The sequence below is a fragment of the Daphnia pulicaria genome, chromosome 1 (genome assembly GCF_021234035.1).
Source record: "Daphnia pulicaria isolate SC F1-1A chromosome 1, SC_F0-13Bv2, whole genome shotgun sequence".
NCBI classification, from domain to species: domain Eukaryota; kingdom Metazoa; phylum Arthropoda; class Branchiopoda; order Diplostraca; family Daphniidae; genus Daphnia; species Daphnia pulicaria.
In genome coordinates this window covers 34354753-34380127 of record NC_060913.1, presented here as the reverse complement: position 1 = coordinate 34380127, position 25375 = coordinate 34354753, and the positions used below count along the sequence as shown (strand labels likewise).

Genomic DNA, 25375 nt, shown 5'->3' with positions numbered 1-25375 from the left:
AAGACAGTCTCTTCCCTTTACCCTGGTATCTCGACGTTGTTGGTGTATCATAATCCACATCCGAAGGAATTTGGCTGCTTGTTTGTAACGTAGCATTATCCAAAATTTCATCCAGATCGATTATATCATCACTTTCGCTGTCCACTGCTCCCTTCTATTTAAATTATTTAAAAAAGTTAAGCATGGAAAAATAAAAATATTAAATAAAAAGCAGACCTGTGCTTCAGCAACATATAGTTTAATATCTTTATCAAACTCATTGTATTTTTTGTATTGCACATGTTTTTGCTGTTGCGTCGGATTTATAAAGATTTCGCTGCAGTATTGACAAAAGAGCAATCTGTTCATTAACTGTTCCTTGCGAGCAACTGCTGTTATTTTGTAAATTTTTCCTCTTTCGAATTGCGATTCGAATTTATTAATCAACTCCGGATATAAATTCTTCAAATGATCTAAACAAAGAAACAAGAAACAAAATTTATAAGATCAGATCACCATTTATTCGACATTTCATCGATTAATTATGACTCTCTACGCAATCATTATTGCCAGCCCAAATCCCAACGATTACAAAAAGGATTCAAACATATTCGATCCAGAGCAAGCAAAAAAGCTCTGCGAGTTGTTTGCGTCAAGTGAAATCATATCGAAAAACCATCCCGAATTATTTAAAGAAGCGGCTAAACTCAGAAACGAGTTGGTGGGGCCAACTAAATCAGACAAATTTAACTGCGATTGCTACGAGGACTTCCTGGAATTATTACTGAAAATATCACGAACGATCGGAGCCGACAAAGAGCTCATTGGGGATATTGAAATGTATCTGAAACCGTTCCGTCCGGAACAAACCGAAACCGGCGATGGAAGAATTGACACGGGAGAATCTGAACTGGGAAATGAGCCCAGAAAATGGCAAGAAACTTTTCTTGATTTAAAACATTCACCAGAGGATAAGAGATTTGGCTACGAATTGAAAAAATTGCAGAACCGCGAAGAAATAAAGAATCATTTTAGTTAATACCGTCAAGTTACGTATTCAAATGCCACGGACTTTTATCAGGTGCGAATTCAATCAAATGACCAACAGACTGGCCAAGGACTCTGGCTTTGGACATTTGGACAACCCACTATAGAAAACATCAGAATTGAAAGCTTCTAGTACACCAGAAAACGCCCAATCTCGGAAATAGAAATAAAAAGAATCTAGAGACGAGTGTTCCAGCCGACAGTACATGGCCTCTAAAAGGTCAAATAAGTCTCCGTCGTCACAAATGGAAAGTGCTAAATTAATACCCCTACAGTGCCTAGGGAATTAAGGCTAAATAACAAAAACTAGTAGATTCCCGGGTTAATGGACGCCCACCGCCAACAGAGCGGTACTCCGTGAGCAATCCATGAACAGAATAACAAGAAGAAAGAATTCGGGGGGAAGGAATAGCAAAATAATAAATAACTTGTTTTGGAGAATAGCATGAACATACCAATGTGGTCCTGGCGTTTTTCTCGTAATTCGGCAATCTCTTGTAGCTTTTCATTCCGCCTTTGGGTGGCAGAAATTTCAGTACATTTTGCAAGAAGAATACACATAGGTAGAAAATCCTTATCTGTGCTCTATGATAAGAAAAAAAAAATTAAAAAAAAAGGATTCTGGATAGACTACAACTACTTAGTAGTCAACCACCAAGTAGTCAAACAAACTCCTATTTTGAGGATTTGCTATGGTAATTCCTGCCGCTTTCAACCCATCTGATTTAGATAATTCCATTACAAAAGCCCCCCATGGAGTGTAATGTTTGATTGCTAAAATCCGTTGTCTGAGAATATATATAGAGTAATCTATCTCGAAGATGGATTTGTAGATAGCAACAATCTAAGAAAAAAAATTAATTACAAATTCTAAAAAAAAAGGAAAAAACAACCTACATTTTTGGGAAGTTTTTTAAAGGCAGTGCGGTGAATATAGCAAACTTCTTGCATATATTCTTTTTGAAATTTTAACGCACAATCTTTTGAGATTTGCTTATACATAACTGAACCGAAGACAACTTCTCGACACTCGACTCGACACTCGACACGACAGGAGACCTAACGCCAGGACACTGAACGATAATAACGAAAATGTTTCAGTTAACGTGAGCTTGTAGTAATCAAAATTCAATTACACTTGGTGGATACAAGAAATCATGAAACCGTTCCTACAGACGAAATGTTGAATCTGTCAGATCCTTGGTAATACAAAATCTATTTTTATTGTCACTTCTCAACGAAAAGTTGTCTCAGTACAAATGGCGACAGACATGATTGACAAAACGTCAGGTTGAGGAAGGGTGCGGCGTTGTCGATTTTTAGTTTATATTTGAAATTCAGCTGCACCTGGCTTGGACAACCAGTACAGATTGAAAACGAGTCTGCACAAAAAAAAAACTGGCACCTAACCATACTTCACTTGTACCCATCATCATCTCTTATTTTATTCCCTCCCCCTTATTTCCAATAGCGGAAAATCAAGCACGCCAACAGACAACGGACTAAATAACATATTCGACAGAATAGCAAATGATAATCCTTAATGATCATAAATAATTGCCGATGGGCAGGACTCACCCGTCACACAGAAGGTGGCGTAAACAGAGTAGCAAGAATTCTTCAGCAGAAAATCGTCGCTACAACCACAAATCCACGAAGACGACGAGGATGACGTGTTGGTGTTGGCCGGCTCTTCCGTCCACGATGTACAGTAGCGTATAGAGCAAGACGAATTCGGTTGGTTAGTGCTCGTTGGCGGGGCGGTCGATGCTCCTGCAAAAATTTCAAAATGAATCAAATTAGACGCCGAATTCATTGCAATAAAAAAATTGCGAACGCATTTCCCTGAATGGGTTTGTTTTTATGTGCTTATAATATTACAATACTCATGGCAGTCATAACTCTCTCTGTCTCTCAACTGTGTCGGACGGGACGGGATCTGCTGCCGCCGCACCACCAGATGGGCGTTGGGTGGGTTAGGGCGACCGGACGGAAGTGCGTCCGTGTCTAAGGGATTTGCAGCGGCGGAAGATGTCACGCGGCCATCCATCTCAACGGATGAGTATTCATCGACCTCTCTCTCTCTCTCCCGCCTTTCCCTGTGTCTATCTGACTTCCTCTTCATCCCGCGCGCCCGAATAATCTTAACCTTTAAGGACTAGTCGAAACGAGTCGAGCTGGTGGAGAGGTATCAAGAATACTTAAGTCCTCGGTTCCTCTCTCTTTCTCTCTCTTGAAAAAGTTTTTTTTTTCTTTTCTTGCTGGTATACGAGGCTCTAGAAAACAGTTTCATCTCTTCCAACGCGTGTGGGGTCTCTATCGGTTGATCAACAATCGACACAAAAGTCGCCCCCCACCATACAACATTGTTTCTTGCGCTTAACAGACAGAGAACGTCGTCTAACAGAGCCAAGTGACATAAAACAGAGAAACACACGGGCAAAAACCTTATTTACTTTTCCCTCTCTTTCGTTGCGTGCCATCTTGAGAATCGCATAACGAGGACGTGAAACACGACATCATCGATCAATTTTGGTCTCTCTCGCTGGGTGTTGGGTTGAGAGTTTAAAATCTTTTTTTTTTTTTGTTTGTCGGTCCTGGAGATGTTCGACGTCATTAATCACTGGGCGTTGCTCGTCTGTTTGTTTTTTCTCTCTACACGCACGACATTCCAGAGCTGACAACTGTTAAAGAGAGTCCAACCCGGGCCATCTTTAGCGACTTTGTCTACTCTCTACAGAGACAAGCAGCGCAAAGCAAATAGTCGACCGGCATTCCAGCAACGCACCGAAATGCCGGTGCCAGAGAGTTGCTATATACTCGCTCCAAAGTGGAGTTTCAAATAGGTCGGGAATGAGGTAGTGAACAGTTTGCACATTGTCCAACTAGTTCCACATGCGGCAATAATATTCCGGAATGCTATACAGCATAGCAGCAGCATCGACAACTTGGAGGGAAAAAAAGAAAAACAGAAAACACATCAAACTGATTTGCTGTTGCCATAATATCTGAGAGGATTCTGTTACTTGGAATCACTCTTACATATTAAAATGCTTTCCTGTTATGCACGGCGGCGATTTACTTGTACGCCGCCACATCTGATCGAGTTATAGGATCACAGTTAAGTGTAGATCTGTTTGCCTCCTTGTGATGGATAGCCTTCACTCTCCCCTCTGGCTCTCGCTTCTCCCTTTTCACGCCATGAATGAATCATAGTACTACATCTATGGGTAACATGACGTCCTGTAAATGTAGAAATTGTACGTCTTCTTCTTCTGACTGTGTCCACACATTTCAAACCCCTCCGATAAATCCAACCCCTTTCTGAAACAAAAGTCCGGCTTCGCTTCCCCCCTCCACTCTAACTCTACCAGCTACTAACCTTCTTCTCGATGGCACAAATGTGTGATCTCTTTGAGCCTTTGGGGCTAGGCATTTCGCTGTCCAACTGGCCACATCATCCCGCATTATCTCCGTAAATGTAGTCATCACCCATCGATCGCCAGATATTCAAGAGCCTCTTCTTCTTCCTATTTCTTTCCTTCTTTCTTTCTTACATTAGACGTTTGGACGTTATAAGCCATCGGGATATGTGATGTATATAAATGGGCAGATAGATGCGTCATCACTACCATCATTACTTGTATGACAGCACACACTTGATCGGTTGCCGTTGTCCATCCGGACAGAATAAAAAAGGAATGACATTTTTTGTTGTGTGTGTATGTGTGGAAGAAGCGGGTACTTCCGACATTTAACCGAGTCACGTAAAGTTGTCACGTGGTGATCATATTTTCATGAATGTCTTGCCCATCTGTCTTTTGAGCAGTCACCAAATGGATTGCCTCTCATCCGGAATGATAACCCCCCCACCATCCCGCCCATCTACAAGTCACGTCCGTCAAGTGCGGATGTGGAGGGAGCACGAAGCTCGGTTATAAGCCGCATCGCTAGATGGCTGCATTTCGCAGTAATTGCAAGCAATATTTGTTTTAAAATCAACAAAACGGAGAGAAATTCAGTCGAATTCTTGTAGTAGAATTCCATTGAAACTCAGCGATCAAAATGCAATTGGAGAGAATTTCAAAATGGTCAAGTTAATTTACCCACCGCTAGATGACAGCTACATTCAGTCAACTAGCGCTGCGAGTAAATTAAACCGAAATCCAAAAATAGACCAACCCCAAACGTTTAAAACATGTTTTTGTTTTTTTTTTAGTTTTCATCAATTAGGTTGGGCGTCACTTCAATGAAGTGTGCTAAAAAATTTTGAATAAAGGCTTCTTATCTGTTCAACGATATCACAATCGTTGTCTCAAAGAGATGAAAGCCAATATTTTATTCGAATAATGAGGAATTGAAATGGGTAGTTGGAAATACAGCATCTAACCTGCAAAATTTCCTTGGATGCAGAGTTGCCGTTCGATTGCCAGTTCTTCGATCGATTGATTGGATCACTAGCGCTTGTGTCACGAAGCAAAAAGAGACTTGTGACATTCTATTGAAATGGGGTCTTTCTTTTTTCTTTTTTTAACAAAAGGTATTTTATTTTATTTATATTTTATATCTTTTTTTCTTACGCATTATTTCACAACTAAACTTTCGGTGCGGATGACCACGGGTCCGGATATCGTTGCCACCAATTTCACCTTCTTTGACTGCACCACGTACACGTCATGCACGGAATGCAATTCCTCGTCCTACCCCTGACACTGGTGCGTCGACGGACATCGATGCACCTACGACACGGCCGAAAATTGCCACAACAACATCCTCGTCACCGGCGTCAACGTGAGTCCATCATCGGATCCATCATCGAAAGTTGAAATGGAATCGCACAGAATGAAGAAAAAAAGTTATTTGACATATAAATGAAATAATTGGCGAACAGAGTATAACTTGGACTTCTTTGGGTATAACAGGAGTGAAACTTGGACGAGATATATATAGGGATAAATCTCATCTGAAAATTAAACAAACTAAGAACCAAATCGCGCGGACGCTTAAAGTTCAAATGGAACCACAAAGAAAGACAAATAAAATTAATATCTGACAAATAAATGAAATAATTGGCGAATAAAGTATTGTTCTTGGACGCGATAAATTTTGGGTTTGAAAAAAGAACTGGCAAGTGAATATCGGACAAGGAAAACACTTTACACCTTGAAGTTAACATAGGAGGGTTGACTATTGCTAGTTATTTTTAAAAATTACATAGACGAGACTGTCGCTAGGGCGCTTGTCGTGCGACGAGTTCGTATTAGCTATGCATTTATGCGACGTTGTGCGAGCTGGAGATAAATTGCCAGATACATTACCGCAAGAACTCGTGCCGCCAACGTTTCGTCGTCCTTGTTTAGTGAATGCGGCATCCGGTTCGCTAACCAGTCCGAAAGGACCATCAACACCCGAGTCCAATGTACAAGGTTTGATCGCCACGTCACCACCACCTACCGACGACATGAAAATGATGTCTCCAGTTTCTTTCGAAGACAAGCGAAAAGAGAATTTCGATAAAGGTGTGTTTTTCCATTAAATTGGGAACGTAGCAAGACTTAAAGATTGTGGAATATCTGGTTGGTTGTAGGGCAAGCTGAGCTTGATAAAAGAAGAAAAGCTTTGGCTGAACAGCAGCGTCGTGAGCAAGAAGAAAAAGAGAGAAAGGAGCGCGAAGAATATGAAAGAAAAGAGAAGTTGCGGCTGGAACAAGAACGCCGCCAACAAGCCGAACTGGAGAAGAAGTTGGTCAAACAACGCGAAATAGAAATGGTGAGTTGGTTGTTTTTCAAAGAAGAAACGTGTTAAACTAAGCAGCAACAGCAGCAGCAGGAGCAGCAACAGCAAGCTTATCAACGATATCTCGCACCATCCGTGTTGATGTATCTTTTACAAAAGAAATTAAAAAAACAAACAAATTGTTTGAATTTTTCATTTATTGACTTACGGTTGCAAGCTGCAGAGAGAAATCCATGAACCATTGGTTCTTTGCAGTCTGGAACGCCAGTAAATGTGCAGGTTTCAATGGTTTCAAGCAATTCTTCACCGCTACTCATAGTGAAGTTTGGCAAGACACCACCTAAACTTTCCGATGTTGATGGAATTATGTCGACTCCATAAGCCATGTAAATGACATCACTAGGTGGTATGCCAGACAATTCCAGATCTTTCAAATTACAAGCCTATTAAAAAGGCAAAAATTAAAGAAATGATTTTGATGAATATAGACTAATTTTGAAATGCTTGAGGTTTTCGGAAATATACTGCAAATACGGGGGGGGGGATTAAATAGAACATTTTATACAGTTATTATAATCATTGTTATAATCATTAATGGCTGCTGATTTGCGTTGGCAAAAAAGAGGGACGACGACAAATAATAAAGAAAGAAAAATAAATTCCCAATCAAAGTTCAAGACATAGTAGTACGGCAGGAGTAGTAGTGGTTGCGTTACTACTAGATTAATCTCTAGTGCTAATTGGGAGTTGTAAGACGAGTATCGTGGATTGAGAGGAGGGCTACAAATCATCCAGATGCAAATGAGCTACGCCAAAAGTGGTTGTCCCAACGGATTACGCATAAATGAACAAGCTCAATTTTCCTAGATTGGATTAAAAGTCGACACCACCGAATCTCCAATGTATTTCGAGTGTCTTTTACCCACACTGCCGTGTCACTTATCCCCCAAAGTAAGCTAATAAATGCGGGAGAGAAGGGGGGAGGTAAATTTTCAAACGGGACGCAACTCAAACGGGACTAACTCAAACGTGAGTAATCGCGAAAAAAGGGAGACACATTGGCCCGTAAGCCGTCGTGTTAGAAGCGCGGAAACACTCGCCGTGTTTCCAAACTTTGTGAGGGGACTGTACCTTTTTGCAAACTTCACAAACGAATATGCGCAAGGTTGGACGATTGGCAACTATCAATGTTCCAATCACCATGGCCATCACTAGAGTATCTAAAATAAAAGTTTAAATTACAAAACCTACCTCTGGCATATTTTTCTTCAATTTCTTAGCACACACTGCCAGGTTCTTCAGTTGCCTATTTAGCTGCTTGCTTGATGGTGTGCAGCTGCTATTCTTCATTTGCTGGGTGTGTTTTGCTAAAGGTAAGTTAGAAAGGTTAAGAATAAGCGTTTGCGTCCTGCGTCTTAGAGGTGGGCCACGGAGGCCAAACTTGAAACGTGAATAACTCGTAAAGTAAATTTTTCCCAGGTATAGTATGATTGGGGATATTTTTAATTTTTTTTCTCTTATTTTTATAATGTTTTATTATACTTTGATTTTTTTGCGCCATCCCCTATTGCACTGAAATCACTGAAGGTACTTTTGCTCAGTAAAATTATTAAGCAGCCATTGAATCGATTTCTGAAACTTGGACACCATCAAAAGACCTTAATGATAAAAAAAATAGAGGCAGCATTTTTCTTGTGTAAAGACAAAAATGCTTCGTGGCATATACCATGCTCTGTTGATCTAAGTATCTAATGCTCTGCATGGTTTTTATTAAAATCGTATCTTAAAAATTCAGCTTTGATTTCTTAATATTATCCACAGTAATCTTATAGCTTATTACTAACACTCACAGAATTTAATGAGAAACAAAATGTTTGGTAGGATTTGTCGTGTTGGAACCACTTTTCCACGTCATTTTCCAGTTTTGGATGAAAGTATCCTGTTTTTCGAATCTCTGATTACTCGATTGGAGTGGGGAATTGTATCTGTAAATAATGGCATAATAGGAACATGTTATTTATGTGTAGATTGCTTCGTCTATGTAGTTAGTAATAGTTAATCAAATAACTATTGGACATACAATTTGAAATGTAATGTTTTTTTTTATAATAGTGGTTTTAATCACAAAATAACTTGTGAATGATAATTCTTATTTTTTTATGTATCAGCATTCATAGGTTATAGAATTGTACTTGATTTTCATACTGTGCGTTTAAAAATTGCTTAGCTTACTAGCAATCGACATTTATTTTACCTTGTTTGATATCTATTACAATTCATTTAGCAGTTACGTACTTTCTGTTCAATCATGATAAAAGTACTTAATGGGAAACCTACTGTGTATCCAGTTGCTGTTCACTTTTTTGTTAATAATGATGCAAGAACTGATTTTAAAGAAATAAAAAGTAATGTTGGAGGCAACAAGTTTGAAACATTTATTGACAGGGGTATCTTATAAGTTTGATTTTGTGTATATTTTTATGATTTTTTCATTTAATTGTGCATTACAGTTAATAGCTCAATGGCATTATGCGGTGAAATTCCAAAATCTGATTTAGTGATTCTAAGAGAAAAATGTCACCAACATATCATGGTCTATATTATTAAAAAAGAAACTCTATTTCACTGAAGACACAAGGATTAAAGATATTGAAACAAGTCAAACTAATGAGGGTTTATCGGGAGCAAAAATTGAGGCATTGGGACAAGTTGATGAGCTAAAGGACTTGGTCAGAAAACTTGTTTGTTGCTGTTCAGCAAGTTTTTTAAGAATTTGTTTTTAATTTTTAACACAGACTTTTTTGTAGAAGATTATACATTTGTATAATGTTTGTATTTATGCATTTTCCCATTTCCCATTTTCCGCTCCAATCCCCTTGTTTTCTCTCGCGCCAAAAAGAAAAAACAAAGGGATGGGAGCGGAAAAAAGGGGAATTCTACTCTTTCATTTTTCAATTTAAAATTCAACTTAGATAATATCAATCAAAAAAATTTAAAATCCCACCTGATATCCATCACTTGTAGTGATGGATCAATAGAGAGAGAGAAAGCACAGGAAGGATATGTCTTGGAAGGAAGGAAGGTGTCTTGGTCTAGTAGTACTAGACAATCACAGGATGTCCGGGATGTAGTGGAGGTTGTGTGTTGAACCATGACATCCGGTAAAGGAAGATAAAGAGTGGGAGAGGTGAATCGTCACACTCCTCCCCTTCTCGATGTAGATTTCGATTCAGGAAATGTTCGCCCTCACCTCACAACAAAACGAGGGAACGGTTGCTCTTCTAGACGTAAGAGTGGAAGTTAGAAAAATTCCAGCAAGGGTAAAAAGGCGAGAAGGCCAAGTGGAATACGCAACGTCAACAAGGTACCACCAAGATCACGTTATTTGTGACGGCCTATCGGAACTGGAAGGGAACAGGGTACAAAACAAAACCCCCACCGAACGAGAAGAACTAAACGAAGAAATCGCCGACCAATCCAGCTCCGAAGAAGAGGAAGCAGACCAAAATGAGAATCCATCAAGAGAGCCCACGTCAGAGGACAGCGATGCCACCCAGGACAACGAGGACTTACCGTATTATTCGCCAGAAAATCGCCCACCGCCATACTCCCGATCGAAACTGCGAGATTTGCCTTCCCCAACACCACCAGGGTCAAGTCAGATGAAAGACACTCACGCAACACCGTTAGTCTTCCGCAGAGAAGAAGACTACCAACGTCATCGTCAAAAGCTGATTAGAAAATACAACCGCGCTTGCATGAACTTGTACCATAAGTACGAGTTCCAAGCCTGGAAATTGCGGCGCGCAAGAAGACAACATTATTAAACTAACGTTCGTTTTGACCACATAAAGGCAAGAAAACAATATTTTTTAACAACTACACATTTATTGTCCGTAACAAATCCAATTATTATTCACGTATGTAATCCATCATTTTGACCGCACCAAGTAAAGACCACTTTACAATTTTATATATGGGTAATGGTCTATTTTACTTTAACTAACTAGTAGCAGTAATGAAGTAGCAGCAATGATCCGGTGTCCGATTCCGGTGTCCGGGAGAGGTGAATCGTCACATATTCCATATGCCCCCAGCATGACCATAAACAAATTCCACAAAACAAAAACGAAAATTTAAGTAAATTTGAAGAAGAGAGAAGATTTATATAGTATAATCAAATAATAATGTATATTCATTTATATGAATTATTTTTTGATTTGAATTAATTTTAATTGATATGAAATAATATAGTTTCAAACTAAATATCTGCGACTACCGTATTCAGGATTCCTTATGGCGACTACAGACAAAATTTAGCGGCTCGGAATTTCACAATAATTTCGTTATTATACTTGACCAATCAAATTTTGTATTGCGCACTAGGTGACAAACATGTATGCGTTTAATAACCAATAACAAGTCATCCATTTGAAAATGAAACTCACGAATGACGTCCAAATAAAAATATAGACATGAAATTTTTTTTTAAAGGTTTTGAATTATTTTTATCCTGGATTGCTGGTCTGGGTTGTTTGAATCCAGCCAACATAAGTGGTGATTCGGGTATAAATTCCGGCCGATTCCGGCATAATCAGGATCGGCACAGCCATAACCCAAGTCGGTGGTGCCCATCAGGACTCCCTTGACAATAATCGGTCCTCCGTGGTCACCTTATTAATAGAATTGATTTTCAGATTCAAAACAGAAATCCTAGAGGAGCAGCAGTATGCAGTATTCTCTCAAAAGAAATCTTCACCTGGCAGGTATCTTTGCCGGTGTGGATGCGCACAATATGGCGTTTCCGTAGAAGTCGCTGCCGTATTGACTAGTGCAAATCGAATTGTCCTGGATGGTGACGTTGGCTTTCAACAGTTTCTGTGAAACCGACCAACCTTCAAAGTGGATTCTTTTTAAAAAGTCACGTCAAGAATCCAAATTAAACGCAGCAACTAAATGACTGACCATAAGATGTTGTACCCCATCCAGCGATGACGGCATTCATGTTGACGTAACCACTCAGAGCTCGGACTGCAGTCCGATTCCGGTTCTTAGCTGCTGGTCTTCCCGTTGGCCACTTTGGACTTAGCAGTTGGGGAGCACGTACATGAACAAAAGGGCGTGGTCATTTTGGTTGTGGCTGGATTTTTCGTGGTCACTGCTGTTGCTGACGGCAAGAGAATGGTGCTCACATTAGACCGTTTGATTAAAGACCAGCAAGGTGATGTGCCAAACGAAACAGAACTAACCAGATCTATTTTCTAACCTCATGTTTATCAAGTGCAATGCGAAAGTGAACGCTGCTAAGATTAAACTATAATAAACTTTTGTTAATTGATTTATTATATTATATACGAGAAAATGAACGAGAAACGATGAATATGAACAAAACGAAAAATATGAGAAAAATTTTCTCGTTTCATTTCCATTTGATCACTATGCTCAACATGTAATGGAAAAAATACAGAAATTCAGCAAGCAACACTGATTAAATGATTAGGCTACTAAACTTTGCTAAACTTCTTTCATTTTTTCATTTTTTTTTTTGAAACCTGTATCTTTTGAAAGTATCTTGTATTTTATTGGTATCTTATCTTTATCTTATCTTTTTGCAAGCTACGGGCTACCAGCCTACCAGCCGCCAACTTTCACATAATATGGTTTGGGGTAGAAACTATGATACCAATATGATATGTTACCTCACCTCCTCGGCGGGAAGAAATTGAAAGAATCAATTACATTAAATGGTAAAATTCTCTTTGTTCATGAAAAAATATCTTGCCTAACCCCCAAGGAAATGACTACAGCTTGCAGTGCCTCTGGTGGCGACAGCGCCAGTTATGATTTTGCCGTAAAAATGTTGAAGTGGAAAACTTTGAGGTATAGGAAAGGGTTTTCTGAGTTGGTTTTATTGTAAATCATTCTTTAAATTCGTATAGAGTGAAGAATTGTGCATCTTTTGGCACAAAGAAAAAAATTATAGCTTTATTTTTTGTATTTATTGTAAATTTTTTAAAACGCCGTATTTAACACGGCGCATATTGGGGGAAACGGGGTGTACTTAATAAAGTGAATGATGCCGTAGCGCCGTGGGGATTAATCCTACGACGACTTCATGCGTATAAAAAATGTAGCTCATCATTAGATCAACTCAGGGAAAAAAAGAAAAAAATCTAGCTCAAGTGGTTCAAGAGTTATTGCATTTTTTCTAAGACACGTAGTGCCATAAGAATGCACTGAAAAAAGGGGCGTGTACCTAATAGTTTGGTGGGTGCTGTATTTGGACTTATAGTGGAGTAAAGTTATATTTTAACCTAGAACAAATTGCAAGAATTGATTTTTTTAATGAGCTTTATTACTATCAAGGTAATAAATACTTGTTCAAAACCCTCCGAAGAAATAATTATATTTACTATTAAAAATATTGAATTTCAATAAAAAATTTAATTAGTGTCATTGCTCATCTTCAACAAAGTGTACAGTTGATGCAGAATTGTGACAGCTGGTTCCTTTGCAGTTTTTGCAAGCAAAGGTACATTGAATTCCATCTTTCTTGCAAGAACACCTTTGAGAATCACAATCTCCTTTGCAGGAACATTTTACTATTTGAAGTAGCTGCTGTGGAGCTGGTTCTAGGTCAGCTAATGTAGGAAAAATCATATTGTCTTTCAACATCCAGCCCCAATCCAAATAAGTTATCGTAAGTCCAATCCAAGCTTCAACAAATTGTAAACTATGTTTGGTATGAAGATGTCTTTAATTGCTGTATTAATGATCATAGGTTATTTTAAATACAAACCTGATGATACACTCGTAGACTATGGAATTTAAGTGCATTTGATGTTGGAGGAATCTCTTGCGGTTTTACGAATGAAGTTGCAGTTGATACCTTTTTCTGGAAAACGTTGTATCTTAGAGTGTTTATTCCTTGGTTAATTGGTCCTCCATAAATCATTATCATGGCCATTTCACCAGCAGCAACATTATCATTTTTCTGAACATCACATTTGTAAAATATTGCTGCCAATGTTTGGAACTGGTCACTTTTCAACAGTTTTAGGGAGATCATTTTTCCAATACCATACGCTTAGACGTAGTGTCACAACCTAAAAAAGCGTGAGCAAATAAAATGTATTTGCAAACGACTTCGCCAAGGAGATTTTTTAATTGCAGGATGTCCCAAATCTTTCCCATTTTCCCCTTCTCGGGTTCATTTTTGAAGTAAACGGGGAAAATGATTTCAGTTGAATAGTGTGTAAACACAATAAGCCAGTGTCTTCTCCTATAACCACTGTTTTCTTGATTTTAGATTTGGTGATTGCTTTTTGAACAATAAGTAAATCTGCATCTCCTTGTGCATGTATGATTTCATATCCTTTTTGCTCTAAATGGTTTCCAAGCCGCTTAATGAATCTAGATTTATTGCCTTGACAGGACAAAAATTCATCTTTAGTCGTCGTTAATTTCATTGAAGGAGTGAATAACACTTCCCTTCCAGAAATTCTTGATCATTTTAAATGAGCCATATCTTTCGTTGACGCATTTTCGTAGCCATCAAAAACAATTGCTGAAATTCCATACTTATTTCCGAGGTATGAGGAATAATTATTAAATATTTCTTCAAATGTTTCATTCTTCTGCCAAGGGATTTTATGCAACAGACTCCCACCGTCGACTACGAACATTGAATTTGAAATTTCATTGTCGTGCAGTTTACTTTCAGGATCATAATTAGACATCTTAGCAATACCTTTCGCCAATTCGTGTTTTTCCGAAAACGCAGCATACAGTTGTTATCGAACAACGATATCGGATGGGAACATAGTTCATCATATTTAAAGTAATCAGCTTCGTCGCTAACTGTTCTTCTTGCTATCGTAACTAGTCTTTGAAAGAGCAGTACAGGATCTATATTTAGTTGCTTTCGGTCGCTTGATTGACATTTTAATGTCATCAGTATGCACTGATTATCCTTTCTTGGTGTGTATTCGGCAACACTCTTCCCATTCATGTCTTCAACGATTTTAGATCCTACAGCTTTTTCGTCATTGACGTTAACGTTTAATCCAGCTGAGACGCCAGTGGATATGCTTTGTAATAATTTCGGGTCTACCTTAAAAGATGAAGATTTTTCGAGGAACTTGATTACTTTTTGTGTATCACTGCAATCTCTGTGTTGTCTCAAATTGCCGAACTCTTTATGTGGGTCACTTGTACTGTGTTGTTGTCCAGTTAAATTCATTAATAGGGAAGAAATTGTTGAAGTTATAGGTTTGCGCATAACCCAAACGTGCCTTTGAATTTCAGTTATTCCGGTTCTCCTCGTAAAACCTCCTATCAGTCAATAAAAAATGTCATTAAAACACGGTATTATTGGTCAATTTCAGTTATATACATGAAGTTTTCATCGAGCGCATGAACACCTGCTCTATTACTAAATCAGCCGACAGCCCCGCCCAAAATCTGTCTGAACATCTTATTACATGAAGTCCAGACAGAAACAATTTTTCAACATTTGGATTGGTTTTCCCAAGTGCAATCATTTCTTGAACGTACAAGTAGCCAGACTTTAAATAGTTATTATGGCCAGATGCTGCAAAGTAAGGTAACATGTCCAGCACAGATGGCAGATGCAATTTCCAATTGCCTGTTCTCTCTGCTTTAATGAATTGTCTCACTAGTCGTACCATTTCCATATATTGTAACCAGTGCTGTGCAGTCTTTGCTTCTTGTAGTGCTGCTACATTACGTTTTTGAATATGTTGAAGTTTTTTCAAAGCCGATGAGGATTCCAGTTGTGCTGAATCACCCATTTTCCCTTCTAACATATCATCAAACAGCGCTCTCAATTCTGCGTAATCAGTTTTGGGAAATTTATCTGTTGATGCGGTATCACTAGTAAATTCATTTAATCCCATCTGTTTCGAAATATTATATTAAATTAATGAAATGCGTCACTATAGTTTACAGAAAGGTACCTCAGTCTCGCTGATTTCCAATGATTCATTTTGATGTAAGGACATCGTGTAGAGCAGATTCAACAATTATGTGACCACGTATAGCTCTAGTGATCGCTTTACCAGACAACAGATGAGGAGTAGTATTCTCCGCATAAATCAAATCTAGGACTTCACGAAGTCCACTTCCATCCATGAAATGGCCAATGCTAGATAAAAAACTCATTTGTGTATGAAACCCGCCAAGTTTGTTGATTATGTTTCTCGTCGGGCACTGCAAGCTTGAATTTTCTATGATCAGCATCGCTTTCCACCAAAGCTGCTGATCAAAAGTAACAATTGGTGTGAACCCGTATCTTACTCCTTGGCTTGCTATAAAACATAGCGTCGAGTAGATTGTTGTATCATCACTCGCTGATAGATCAATCATTGGAAGAAAAACGATGTCTGATACACCCGGATGATTTCTGATCATCATAGCACTTTGCATCGTACCATGCCACCCTGGTCTTGGCTGCTTAAGGAACCATGATGCAAGCCACAATTTGTCAAATAGCTCATCGATATCTACCATTTGTTCCCAGTTCAATTTCTGGTACGTTATTCTTGAAAGAACTCTTTTGTCAATAAAATGTGGTATTATTTGCATTTCACCTGCGTTCTTGATACTGTTATCATCAACCTATTTATAATGAAATTGTTAAAACTTAAAAATGTCGTCGCTTCATACCCACAAATTAATATACCTTATTTCTGGGAACGGTAAATGTTACCCTTCCTGCACTTGGTGTAGTTGCAGCAATGATTGCCATTCCATGGAAGGTGTCCTTCCCATCAAGTGTGCATGAGTTATGATCCGCATTATCAGCTACGTGTTGCACAAATGAGTTTTTTTTTAACGGAAAGCACTGTATTACTCATTAATGCAGCATTTCTCTCAAATCGAACTACTTCGGAATACGATGAGCAAAATCCAAGTGCATGGAGTTCCTCAGCCAAAATTTTAGAGGAATACTGACTATGCAGTTGAACTCCCAGACCAATCTGCAAAATTAAAAAAATAAATAAATAAAATTAGTAATGTATGATAAATTTGTAACTTTATTAAAGCACATCTGTAAAGGGGCAATCATACTGCGCGGTCTTGCCGCTTGCATAATTGATTTTCCGATAGACATTATTTTTTTTTTGCTGGAATTCGCAGTTAACAGTTCATCAAGTAAAATTTTTAATTTGATGAAACAAACGGACAAAGATTCGGCTTGGCTGGACAAGCTTTCTCCTATTTCGTAGCTATCCATAGAGAATTTCATTCGTAATATGTCAGATCTAAGAATTTTAGCTCCCACTTTGAGGATGTTAATTTCATCTTCTTCGACACATGTAGAATTATAATTCGCAAGATAATCCTTCAATATGGAAGCTGCTGTTTGGTAAATACACACAACATCAACAATACCATTTCCAGATGACATTACAATTATACTGTCTTCATATTTTTCCATTAGTTTGGCCTTCATGAATTTACAGCTGTATGGTTCCACACCGAAAGTTGACATGAGTTCACATAGCTGTAACATTGTGTAACTTTCCATTTCTTTATTATTTTCCATATGTTCACACATGTTATTGAATGCTTCTTGTTTCAGTAAATCCTCTGGTCGTCCTATTCTTCTTCTTTTATCAACCATGAAGTCTTGTGAGCCTATTGGGCATACACAACTTGGTGTCTTTTTGTTTGTTCTGAAATTGACATCACATATATGATGGTAGGAAACAGCTTCATTATCTAATTTACTAATTCCAGTTATTCTAGCTATGACTCACTTGACCATGAATCTTTTCTGTATTCAGTTATTTTCATTAAACTTTGTAAAGTTTCTATTTTATTTACACCGTGAATATCATTTGGGTCTATTTTAGAGATTACTAGATGGAACCCACATAACAAACAGATATCTTCAGTTGGATAGTTTGATCTGGTTCTTTTCAATACTGTTTGTTCAACACTGTTTTCTTGTTTACTTATCCACCTTGCGATTTTTTCTTTACTCAAGTAATTTTTCCTGCACTTTTAATGTCAAATATTCCATCGTTGAAGTGAATACAGCGATCATTTTCTGATCTACAAACTGCAGCATGTTTTAGAGATTCAATTCCTTTTTTACCAACGGGTACTAAATCACCTTCTGAAGTACTGCACAAAATACATGGAACACACGAAATTTTGTGTAACATTCATGGTTTACTTTTTGAAATGAGACATACACTGTGTTGTAAACAGAACGATGACAACGCTCGTGGTGGGAATTGTTGTAAACTTACTTTTAATAAGACAAAATCATAGACTAAGTTTAAATATGAATAACTAAAGAAAAAGTCCTATTAACACCATAATTCAACGATCGATTCTTATACTCTAGGATTAGGTAGGTATTTTTTTTTTAAATTAAATAAGGCGTAACTCGGATGCTGAGTATTGCCCTGTGTGTTGGCACCCACGAAATAAATAATTACAGAATGTACACGCAGGGATAAAATCAAGAATACGCAATAAAACAGTTAAAAAAAAGGGGAAACTGGGCCTGCCGTCATCTCTGAGGCAGGTGTACACAGGACACCCAATGCTCATTTTTGTTGAAATACCTTCCCGGCTTGGTAGAACCTTCAAGACCGCCGGCCGACGGTCGCCGGTATAGCTACTAATGAAGCACAGGGGCCCTGGACACAGTTCCCAGAGTACGGCCTGGAATTCTGACGGCTGAGAGGGGAGGGGAGGGGGTGGGTGACTAGAGGAGAGCAGCAAGAGAACACCCGAAAGTAAGGACTAGGTGTAGGCAGAAAACATCGCTCAACTCATAGAGGCGCAGCGCTTCCAGAGAGAGAGAAAGAATCTGTCACCTCGTCATCTGTGATTACGACCACCTTCTGGGATCGCATGAATTAACAGGTAATACATGGCCAGGCGGGGGAGCGTATTGGATCATACTGTCCGAAAGTTGCACACAACTCTAGTGGACTGGATTCAAATTTAGGCGTTTTGTTTTGTGCACAAAGCTGACCAGGGCGTTCCAGACAGGGACGTGTTGGGGAAAATAATAGAGCGGAAAAGGCCAGCCGACTGAGTTTGGCATGCTTTCGAAAGCGACGGCAAGAGTTGTGAGACGCACCTGGTCAAACCGGGGACATTCGAAGAGAAAATGATCGATTGATTCGACTGCATGCCCACATAGACATGCCGAGGTTTCGGAGAAGCCAAAGCGTTTTTGGTGGCCATTGAGTGACCAGAAATAAGTTGGTACACACTGACGCTGGGACGAAGATTAAGAAGGGCTGAGGCAGAACAGACTGTAGGGATAAATAGGCGTGTAGCTGAACCCTTTGTCGACGAGATCCATTCTTCATTCCAGTGACTATAGAGGCTATCAGAGATGCAGTTTACTATCGAAGCCCTGTCAAGACAGGAAACATAGGGGAGTGGATGGGGTATAGCTTCTGATAGGGCGGCCCAGATCTTGGCCAGCTGAAAGCCGGGCGAGAGAGCGTCGGCGGAGAGGATGAGATGACATGAATTGCCAACACTCAAGATTTTCTTAAACAAGTTCGCTTCAGCTGAGAAAATAGCAGTATTTGGGCAGGAGCACACTGACTGGGGAGGAAGATTTCGAAGGAATTAAAACTAAGGCGTTGGCTGAGAATAACGTCTAAAGCCTTGGTAAGTGCAGAATACACGGTACCGCGAAAGGGAGTTGAACGCGGAAGAGAGCAGTTGTGGATGAATCGGACACGTTCAGCGTCTGACGCTACAACACAGAATTTGGGAGCTTCCTTCTGGCAGGTGGCCCATAAGGCAAGCCTGAGAACTTTTTGATGTGATGATAGCAACGGGACTAAGGCTCCAGATACAGAAGAAATTATTGGTTTGATACTCCATGGGGGGTTACCGGCATCGAAAAACGAGCTAGTAGGCTGGATTTCCGGACAGCACAGGACTGACGGAACACGGGACACAAGAGTTTTTAGAGACCAGGAAGAGAAACATTCACCAGATTTAGTAGACAAATATCTGAGGCCTGCAAGTTTCATAAGTTTTAGGTCCAGAGGAAGAAGGTTGGCTAAAATAAATAAGGATTCCGTTGGGGCTGTTTTAAATGACCGGGTGATCAGCTGAGCGGCAAAGCGCTGGAAGGATCTTAGGGACTTTACACCAGCTTTCGTTTTGAGAGCGGATAGCCAGACGGAGCAGCCGTACGAGATTACGGGTTCAACGATAGACAGGTACAAAAACCTGAGTCGTTTACCGTCGTATCCAAAGGATTGGCGGAGACAACTATTAGCCATGAGGAGTGCTCTTTTCGCAGACGTACATTTCGCCTTTAGATGTTCTTTCCACTTTAAATTGGCTTCCACAATAAACCCGAGAAAATGAACGGAAGGGGACGGGGGTATAATGACGCTGTTGACGACGATATGAATGTTCGTCCAGGTAGAGCGTTTACGGGAGAACAAGACAAACACCGTTTTTAGTGCATTCAAGGACAGTTTCCTGGAGCTAAGCCACTCCCCCACCTTATCACAGACAATTTGAAGATTATGAGTGGCAATGTCCGGATCTTTGTGAAAGGTAACGATGGTGATGTCGTCAGCGTAAGCTATGAATCTGACGGGGAAGTCAAAGGATAGGCGGAGTAGGTCGTCGATCAGAATATTCCACAGAAAAGGAGAAAGTACTCCCCCTTGGGGACAGCATAGTGAGATCGATTTCAAGAGAGTAGCATTTTGCACAGAGAAGACAGCCGTTCTGCTGGTTAAGAAACTATGGACCAATTTTAAAAGATAGGTAGGGCAAGAACGTATGGCCAAAGCGGCAATGATCGCCGGATGCCACGCGGAGTCAAAAGCGATTTTAATGTCAAGGAAGGCCGCTGCGCTTACTTTTTCCTCTTCAAAACCAGATTCAACAAAAAAGATGAGCGAGTGGGCTGCTGTTTCAGTGGACCTTCCTTCCCTAAATCCATGCTGGAAGTCGCTTATCCAATTTAATGAACGACTGTACCAGATAAGACGCCCAAGAATTACTTTTTCAAGGAGCTTGGCCAGATTAGAGATAAGACTGATAGGCCTAAAGCTGTTGAGAGTTGAATAGTCGGGCTTGTTTGGTTTCCCAATAACTACAACCTTAGAGAGTTTCCAGTTGATGGGAAAGAATGAGAGCAAAAGGCAAGCATTGAGAATCTTGAAGAGAAGCGACTTTATCACAGGAAGGCTACAAAGAAGGAAGTCAGCAGAGATACCGTCATAGCCAGGAGCATACTTTTTGTTAAGTGTTTTAGAAGCTGATTCGAATTCCCAGTCAGATATAGGCGGAACCGCCGAGTCAGAGAGATTTAGAGCAGAATTAGCAGAATCAAGAATAGCAGAGTGGTCAATGTCCGATGGTTGTTCGACAGGAAAGAAGTGTTCAGCGAACGCTTTGGTGATGATGGAGGGATCAGTTGTTGCGGCTCCATTGACAGTAAGCTCAGAGGGTACAGGGATGGATTTTGATTTCCCAGAAAAAGAAGCAAGAATCTTGAACGTATCGCCGGGCGACGCCCGTGCTCGAAAGTCAGCCCATGCTTTGCTTTTGGCTAGCCGCAGGGCACGTTGATAGTTAGCCTTGGAACGGCGGTACAGACTCTCATCACTATAAAGCTTCGATCGCGACCAAGCTGTATAAGAGGACCGTGCTTTGGAACGGAGAGCACAAAGCTCATGAGACCACCAGGGCATGGTCTTAGAGGGAGAGACTGGAGGATTTTTTACTTTGGCACGTCTAGCACAGTTGACCATGGTCGAAGAGAGCCGTTCAATTTGGCGGTCAATGGAGTCAGGTGACGACAGAGAGAGAGAATGAGGCTCCCATTTGTTGAGAGTTAGGGCAAGTCAGTTCAGATATGATCGTTGGTTAATGTGAAAGAGGGAAGGGGCCTTATTAGCGGCTGGACTTTTGAGCAAAGGAGTAATTCCACTAATCACAACCTCAAAATAGATATATGGGTGATCAGAAAGGGAGGGCATGGCTAGATAGGACCAGCGAAGGATATTGACACGATCGCCAGCAAGAGCGACATCGATAAAAGAGGTCCCCCCAGGAACAAAATCAAGGTCAGCGCAAGGTTTGTTTAGTTGGAGTTTAGTTTATGGTGGAGAATAAGCGCTTCCAGATCAGAGCCCGGGGAATCGGTACCATTGCTGTTCCACAATAAGTTTTTGCGTTAGAGTCTACACAAATAATGGAAAGAGGAGAGGCGGATTTGTCGAGAATTTGGGAGGCACTTTGGCAAAAATTAGGAAGGGATGGCCGTAGATACGCAGAGCAGAAGCTGAGTGAACCCGAGCAAGTGGGAACGGAGATGCAGGTAGAAAATTTGGGTGGCAGGGAGGAGGAGAGAGAGGCGTTTTTGGATAGAGAGTCTCGTAACAGGATGGCTGTGCCGTACGCGTGATCGGCAGAGAGTTGGTGGAACGGCGAGAAGCCGGGAGGAATATTAGCAAGAACCGGAGGGGACACAGAATAAGCGTAAGGTTCTTGGACAAGAGCAACAAGGTATTAGGTATTAGATTTATATAGCGCTTTTTACATTACTTGATCAAAGGCGCTTCAGTTTATCGAGATGTGTTACACATCATAGTATATTTGACGTCATGATTCTTGAAAGCAATCAAGAAATCTGTGTTGTGCTGCCATTCGAGGCGCTCGAAACACGTTTATTGGCGGGTTCAGCTGGGGATCGAAACCAGAGCCTCATTGCCTTTTTCCAGAGCGTTGACGCACTATTCCACTTCACCCCACATCCCACATTCCCATCAGGATGTTCTTTATTTTTTAATAAACATAGAAAAAATTTAGGTCCTATAGTTTATAAGTTATCGTCACTTTACTTAGGGACTATCGGGCATAAGAGTCCGTGTTAAACCTTTTTGGCGGCACTGTAAATTTTTTTTAAATTTAACAACTTCTAAATTATACAACTAGAATACCGTTCGACAGAAAACATACATATTTGGTAATATGATGTAGCCTATCACAAGGTATCATTTCATGACTTTTTTTTCTTTTAAATATTTTAAATTCGGTATTAAATTAATAGTTAAATGAAATTTTTTATTTAAATTCAATATTTTTAATAGCAAATATAATTATTTCTTCGGAGGGTTTTGAACAAGTATTTATTACCTTGATAGTAATAAAGCTCATTAAAAAAATCAATTCTTGCAATTTGTTCTAGGTTAACATAGCCTTTTGGCATAACTTTACTCCACTATAAATAAAAACTGTTCACATAAAAACATATGCCAGTCATTTGCCTACATTATCCACCAAAATTTCTATTTTTAAGTATAATAGTTTAGACGATATTTACATTTTAGTGTAGAACGGTCTTTCGGGGTAGTTTTGCACTGGGATTTTGTCCTATCTTAACGAGAGACTTCAGTGCCACCTACATTTTTTCCCTATCTCGCCCCATATAAAAGTTGTAATTCTTTCCCTATAAGAAAACTTTTTTCAGTTTTAAAGATATCATTTCCAAAATTTGTTTGGGGTTTAACTACATTACCATCTACATTTCCTGATTTTTTCATAATTTTTTATTCTTCCTATCCCTCTTTTAATACCCTGTCTAACATGGTACAGGCGTCTGTCCAATATTACCCCAGCCTGGTAAAAAAATACGAAAAAATTCAAACCTCAATAACTATTATACTCTTAAAGGTACGTAACTGAACAAAATCATGGGTGTGCGGAAACTATTTAAGCGTGTTTTTGCAAAAAAAAATTTTCTTTCGCGTAAGGGGATGGGAGATATGGGGGAAAAACCGGAACTGTCAAATATGGGTCCGGCCTCCCCTACTAATGCTACAAATTACCAATGAGAATTTCAATTTTTACCTATAAAACATTTTAAATAAAGACAACTTTATTTGTGATATTAATCACGTAGGAGAGAGTGGGGTTTTAATTGTGATATTAATTACGTAGGGGGAGATTGGGGTTATTTGGACCGGTTTTTGTTTTTCTCGTGTAGAGCCTTTCCTAATCATCCGATTTATAAAATAAATGTTTTATTGTATTTGTCTCACTTTTTTCTATCTCCAGTATTTTTTATTTTATTTTTGAGTCGTTAGTTTACCCGCTACCGATTTGTAAAGTTGCTGAAAAAAAAGTGGGCGTGGAAAAATTTTGGGTTTATATGGGACAGGGCGAAACACTCTAAATTTAGCACTAAAATATTGTTATAAATTAATTTAAAAATATCATGCGATTATATTTGCCACCTAGTATTTGTTTTTCACTATGTTTTTAGGTTTTTTGTATGTTTAAAAATTATTTGTTTAAAAATTATCCCTGAGGCTAAGACTTTAGCCTGCCGAGGGCCTTAACAGGGTTCCCGTAGACCTCAAAAGTCTCCCTGGAAGGAAATGGGAAAAGGCGGAGCTTAGAGAGAAAAACTACACCCACGTGACCAAAATCTGGCCTTGCTATTGGCTCCCTTCTCGATTTACCGATCGATATAAAATCGGAAATTCAGTGAAGCCTACAGTACCCACCAAACTATTAGGTACACCCCCCTTTTTTCAGTGCATTCTTATGGCACTACGTGTTTTTAAAAAATGCAATAACTCTTGAACCGCTTGGGCTAGATTTTTTTCCTTTTTTACCTGAGTAGATCTAATGATGATCTACATTTTTTATACACATGAAGTCGTCGTAGGATTAACCCCCACGGCGCTACGGTATCGTTCACTTTATTAGGTACACCCCGTTTTCCTCCATATACGCCGTGTTAAATACGGCGTTTTAAAAAATTTACAAAAAATACTAAAAATAAAGCTATAATCTTTTTCTTTGTGCCAAAAGATGCACAATTATTCACTCTATACGAATCTAAAGAATTATTTACAATAAAATCAACTCAGAGAACCCTTCCCTATACCTCAAAGTTTTCCACTTCAACATTTTTACGGCAAAATCATAACTGGCGCTGTCGCCACCAGAGGCACTGCAAGCTACGGGCTGTTGCTACCAGACGCCAACTTTCACAGAATGTAATTTAGGGTAGAATCTGATATGTTACCTCACCTCCTCGGCGGGAAGAAATTGAAAGAATCAATTACACTAAATGGGAAAATTCTCTTTGTTAATGAAAGAATATCTTGCCTAAACCCCAAGGAAATGACTACAGCTTGCACTGCCTCTGGTGGCAACAGCGCCAGTTATGATTTTGCCGTAAAAATGTTGAGGGGGGTAAACTTTGGGGTATAGGGAAGGGTTATTTTAGTTGGTTTAAATGTAAATCATTCTTTGGATTAGTATAGAGTGAAGAATTGTGCATCTTTCGGCACAAAGAAAAAGATTTTAGCTTGATTTTTAGTATTTTTTGTAAATTTTTTAAAACGCCGTATTTAACACGGCGTATATGGGGGGAAACGGGGTGTACCTAATAAAGTGAACGATACCGTAGCGCCGTGGGGGTTAATCCTACGACAACTTCATGTGTATTAAAAATGTAGATCATCATCAGATCTACTCAGGGCCAAAAGGAAAAAAATCTAGCCCAAGCGGTTCAAGAGTTATTGCATTTTTTAAAAACACGTAGTGCCATAAGAATGCA

General features: G+C 39.4%; 2 protein-coding genes across 3 annotated transcripts in view; one reads left to right on the top strand and one right to left on the bottom strand.

Annotated features, from left to right (window-relative positions):
• Nucleotides 1-25375, bottom strand: part of LOC124320546 — a 467022-nt gene that overhangs the window by 228324 nt on the left and 213323 nt on the right. The gene's annotated exons all lie outside the window — the stretch shown is intronic.
• Nucleotides 6266-6831, top strand: LOC124322504 (intersectin-2-like). The gene is made up of 2 exons (XM_046784282.1): nt 6266-6545; nt 6614-6831. Exons 1-2 carry the CDS (start codon nt 6293-6295, stop codon nt 6829-6831), a joined length of 471 nt encoding a protein of 156 aa, XP_046640238.1. The 5' UTR covers nt 6266-6292.

What these genes read in the sequence shown, in the direction of transcription:
- LOC124322504 (XM_046784282.1), top strand. Translation starts at nt 6,293, where the DNA reads ATGCATTTATGCGACGTTGTGCGAGCTGGAGATAAATTGCCAGATACA. An exon ending in AAAAGAGAATTTCGATAAAG is followed by an intron (nt 6,546 to 6,613) that starts GTGTGTTTTTCC and finishes GGTTGGTTGTAG; the next exon opens with GGCAAGCTGAGCTTGATAAA.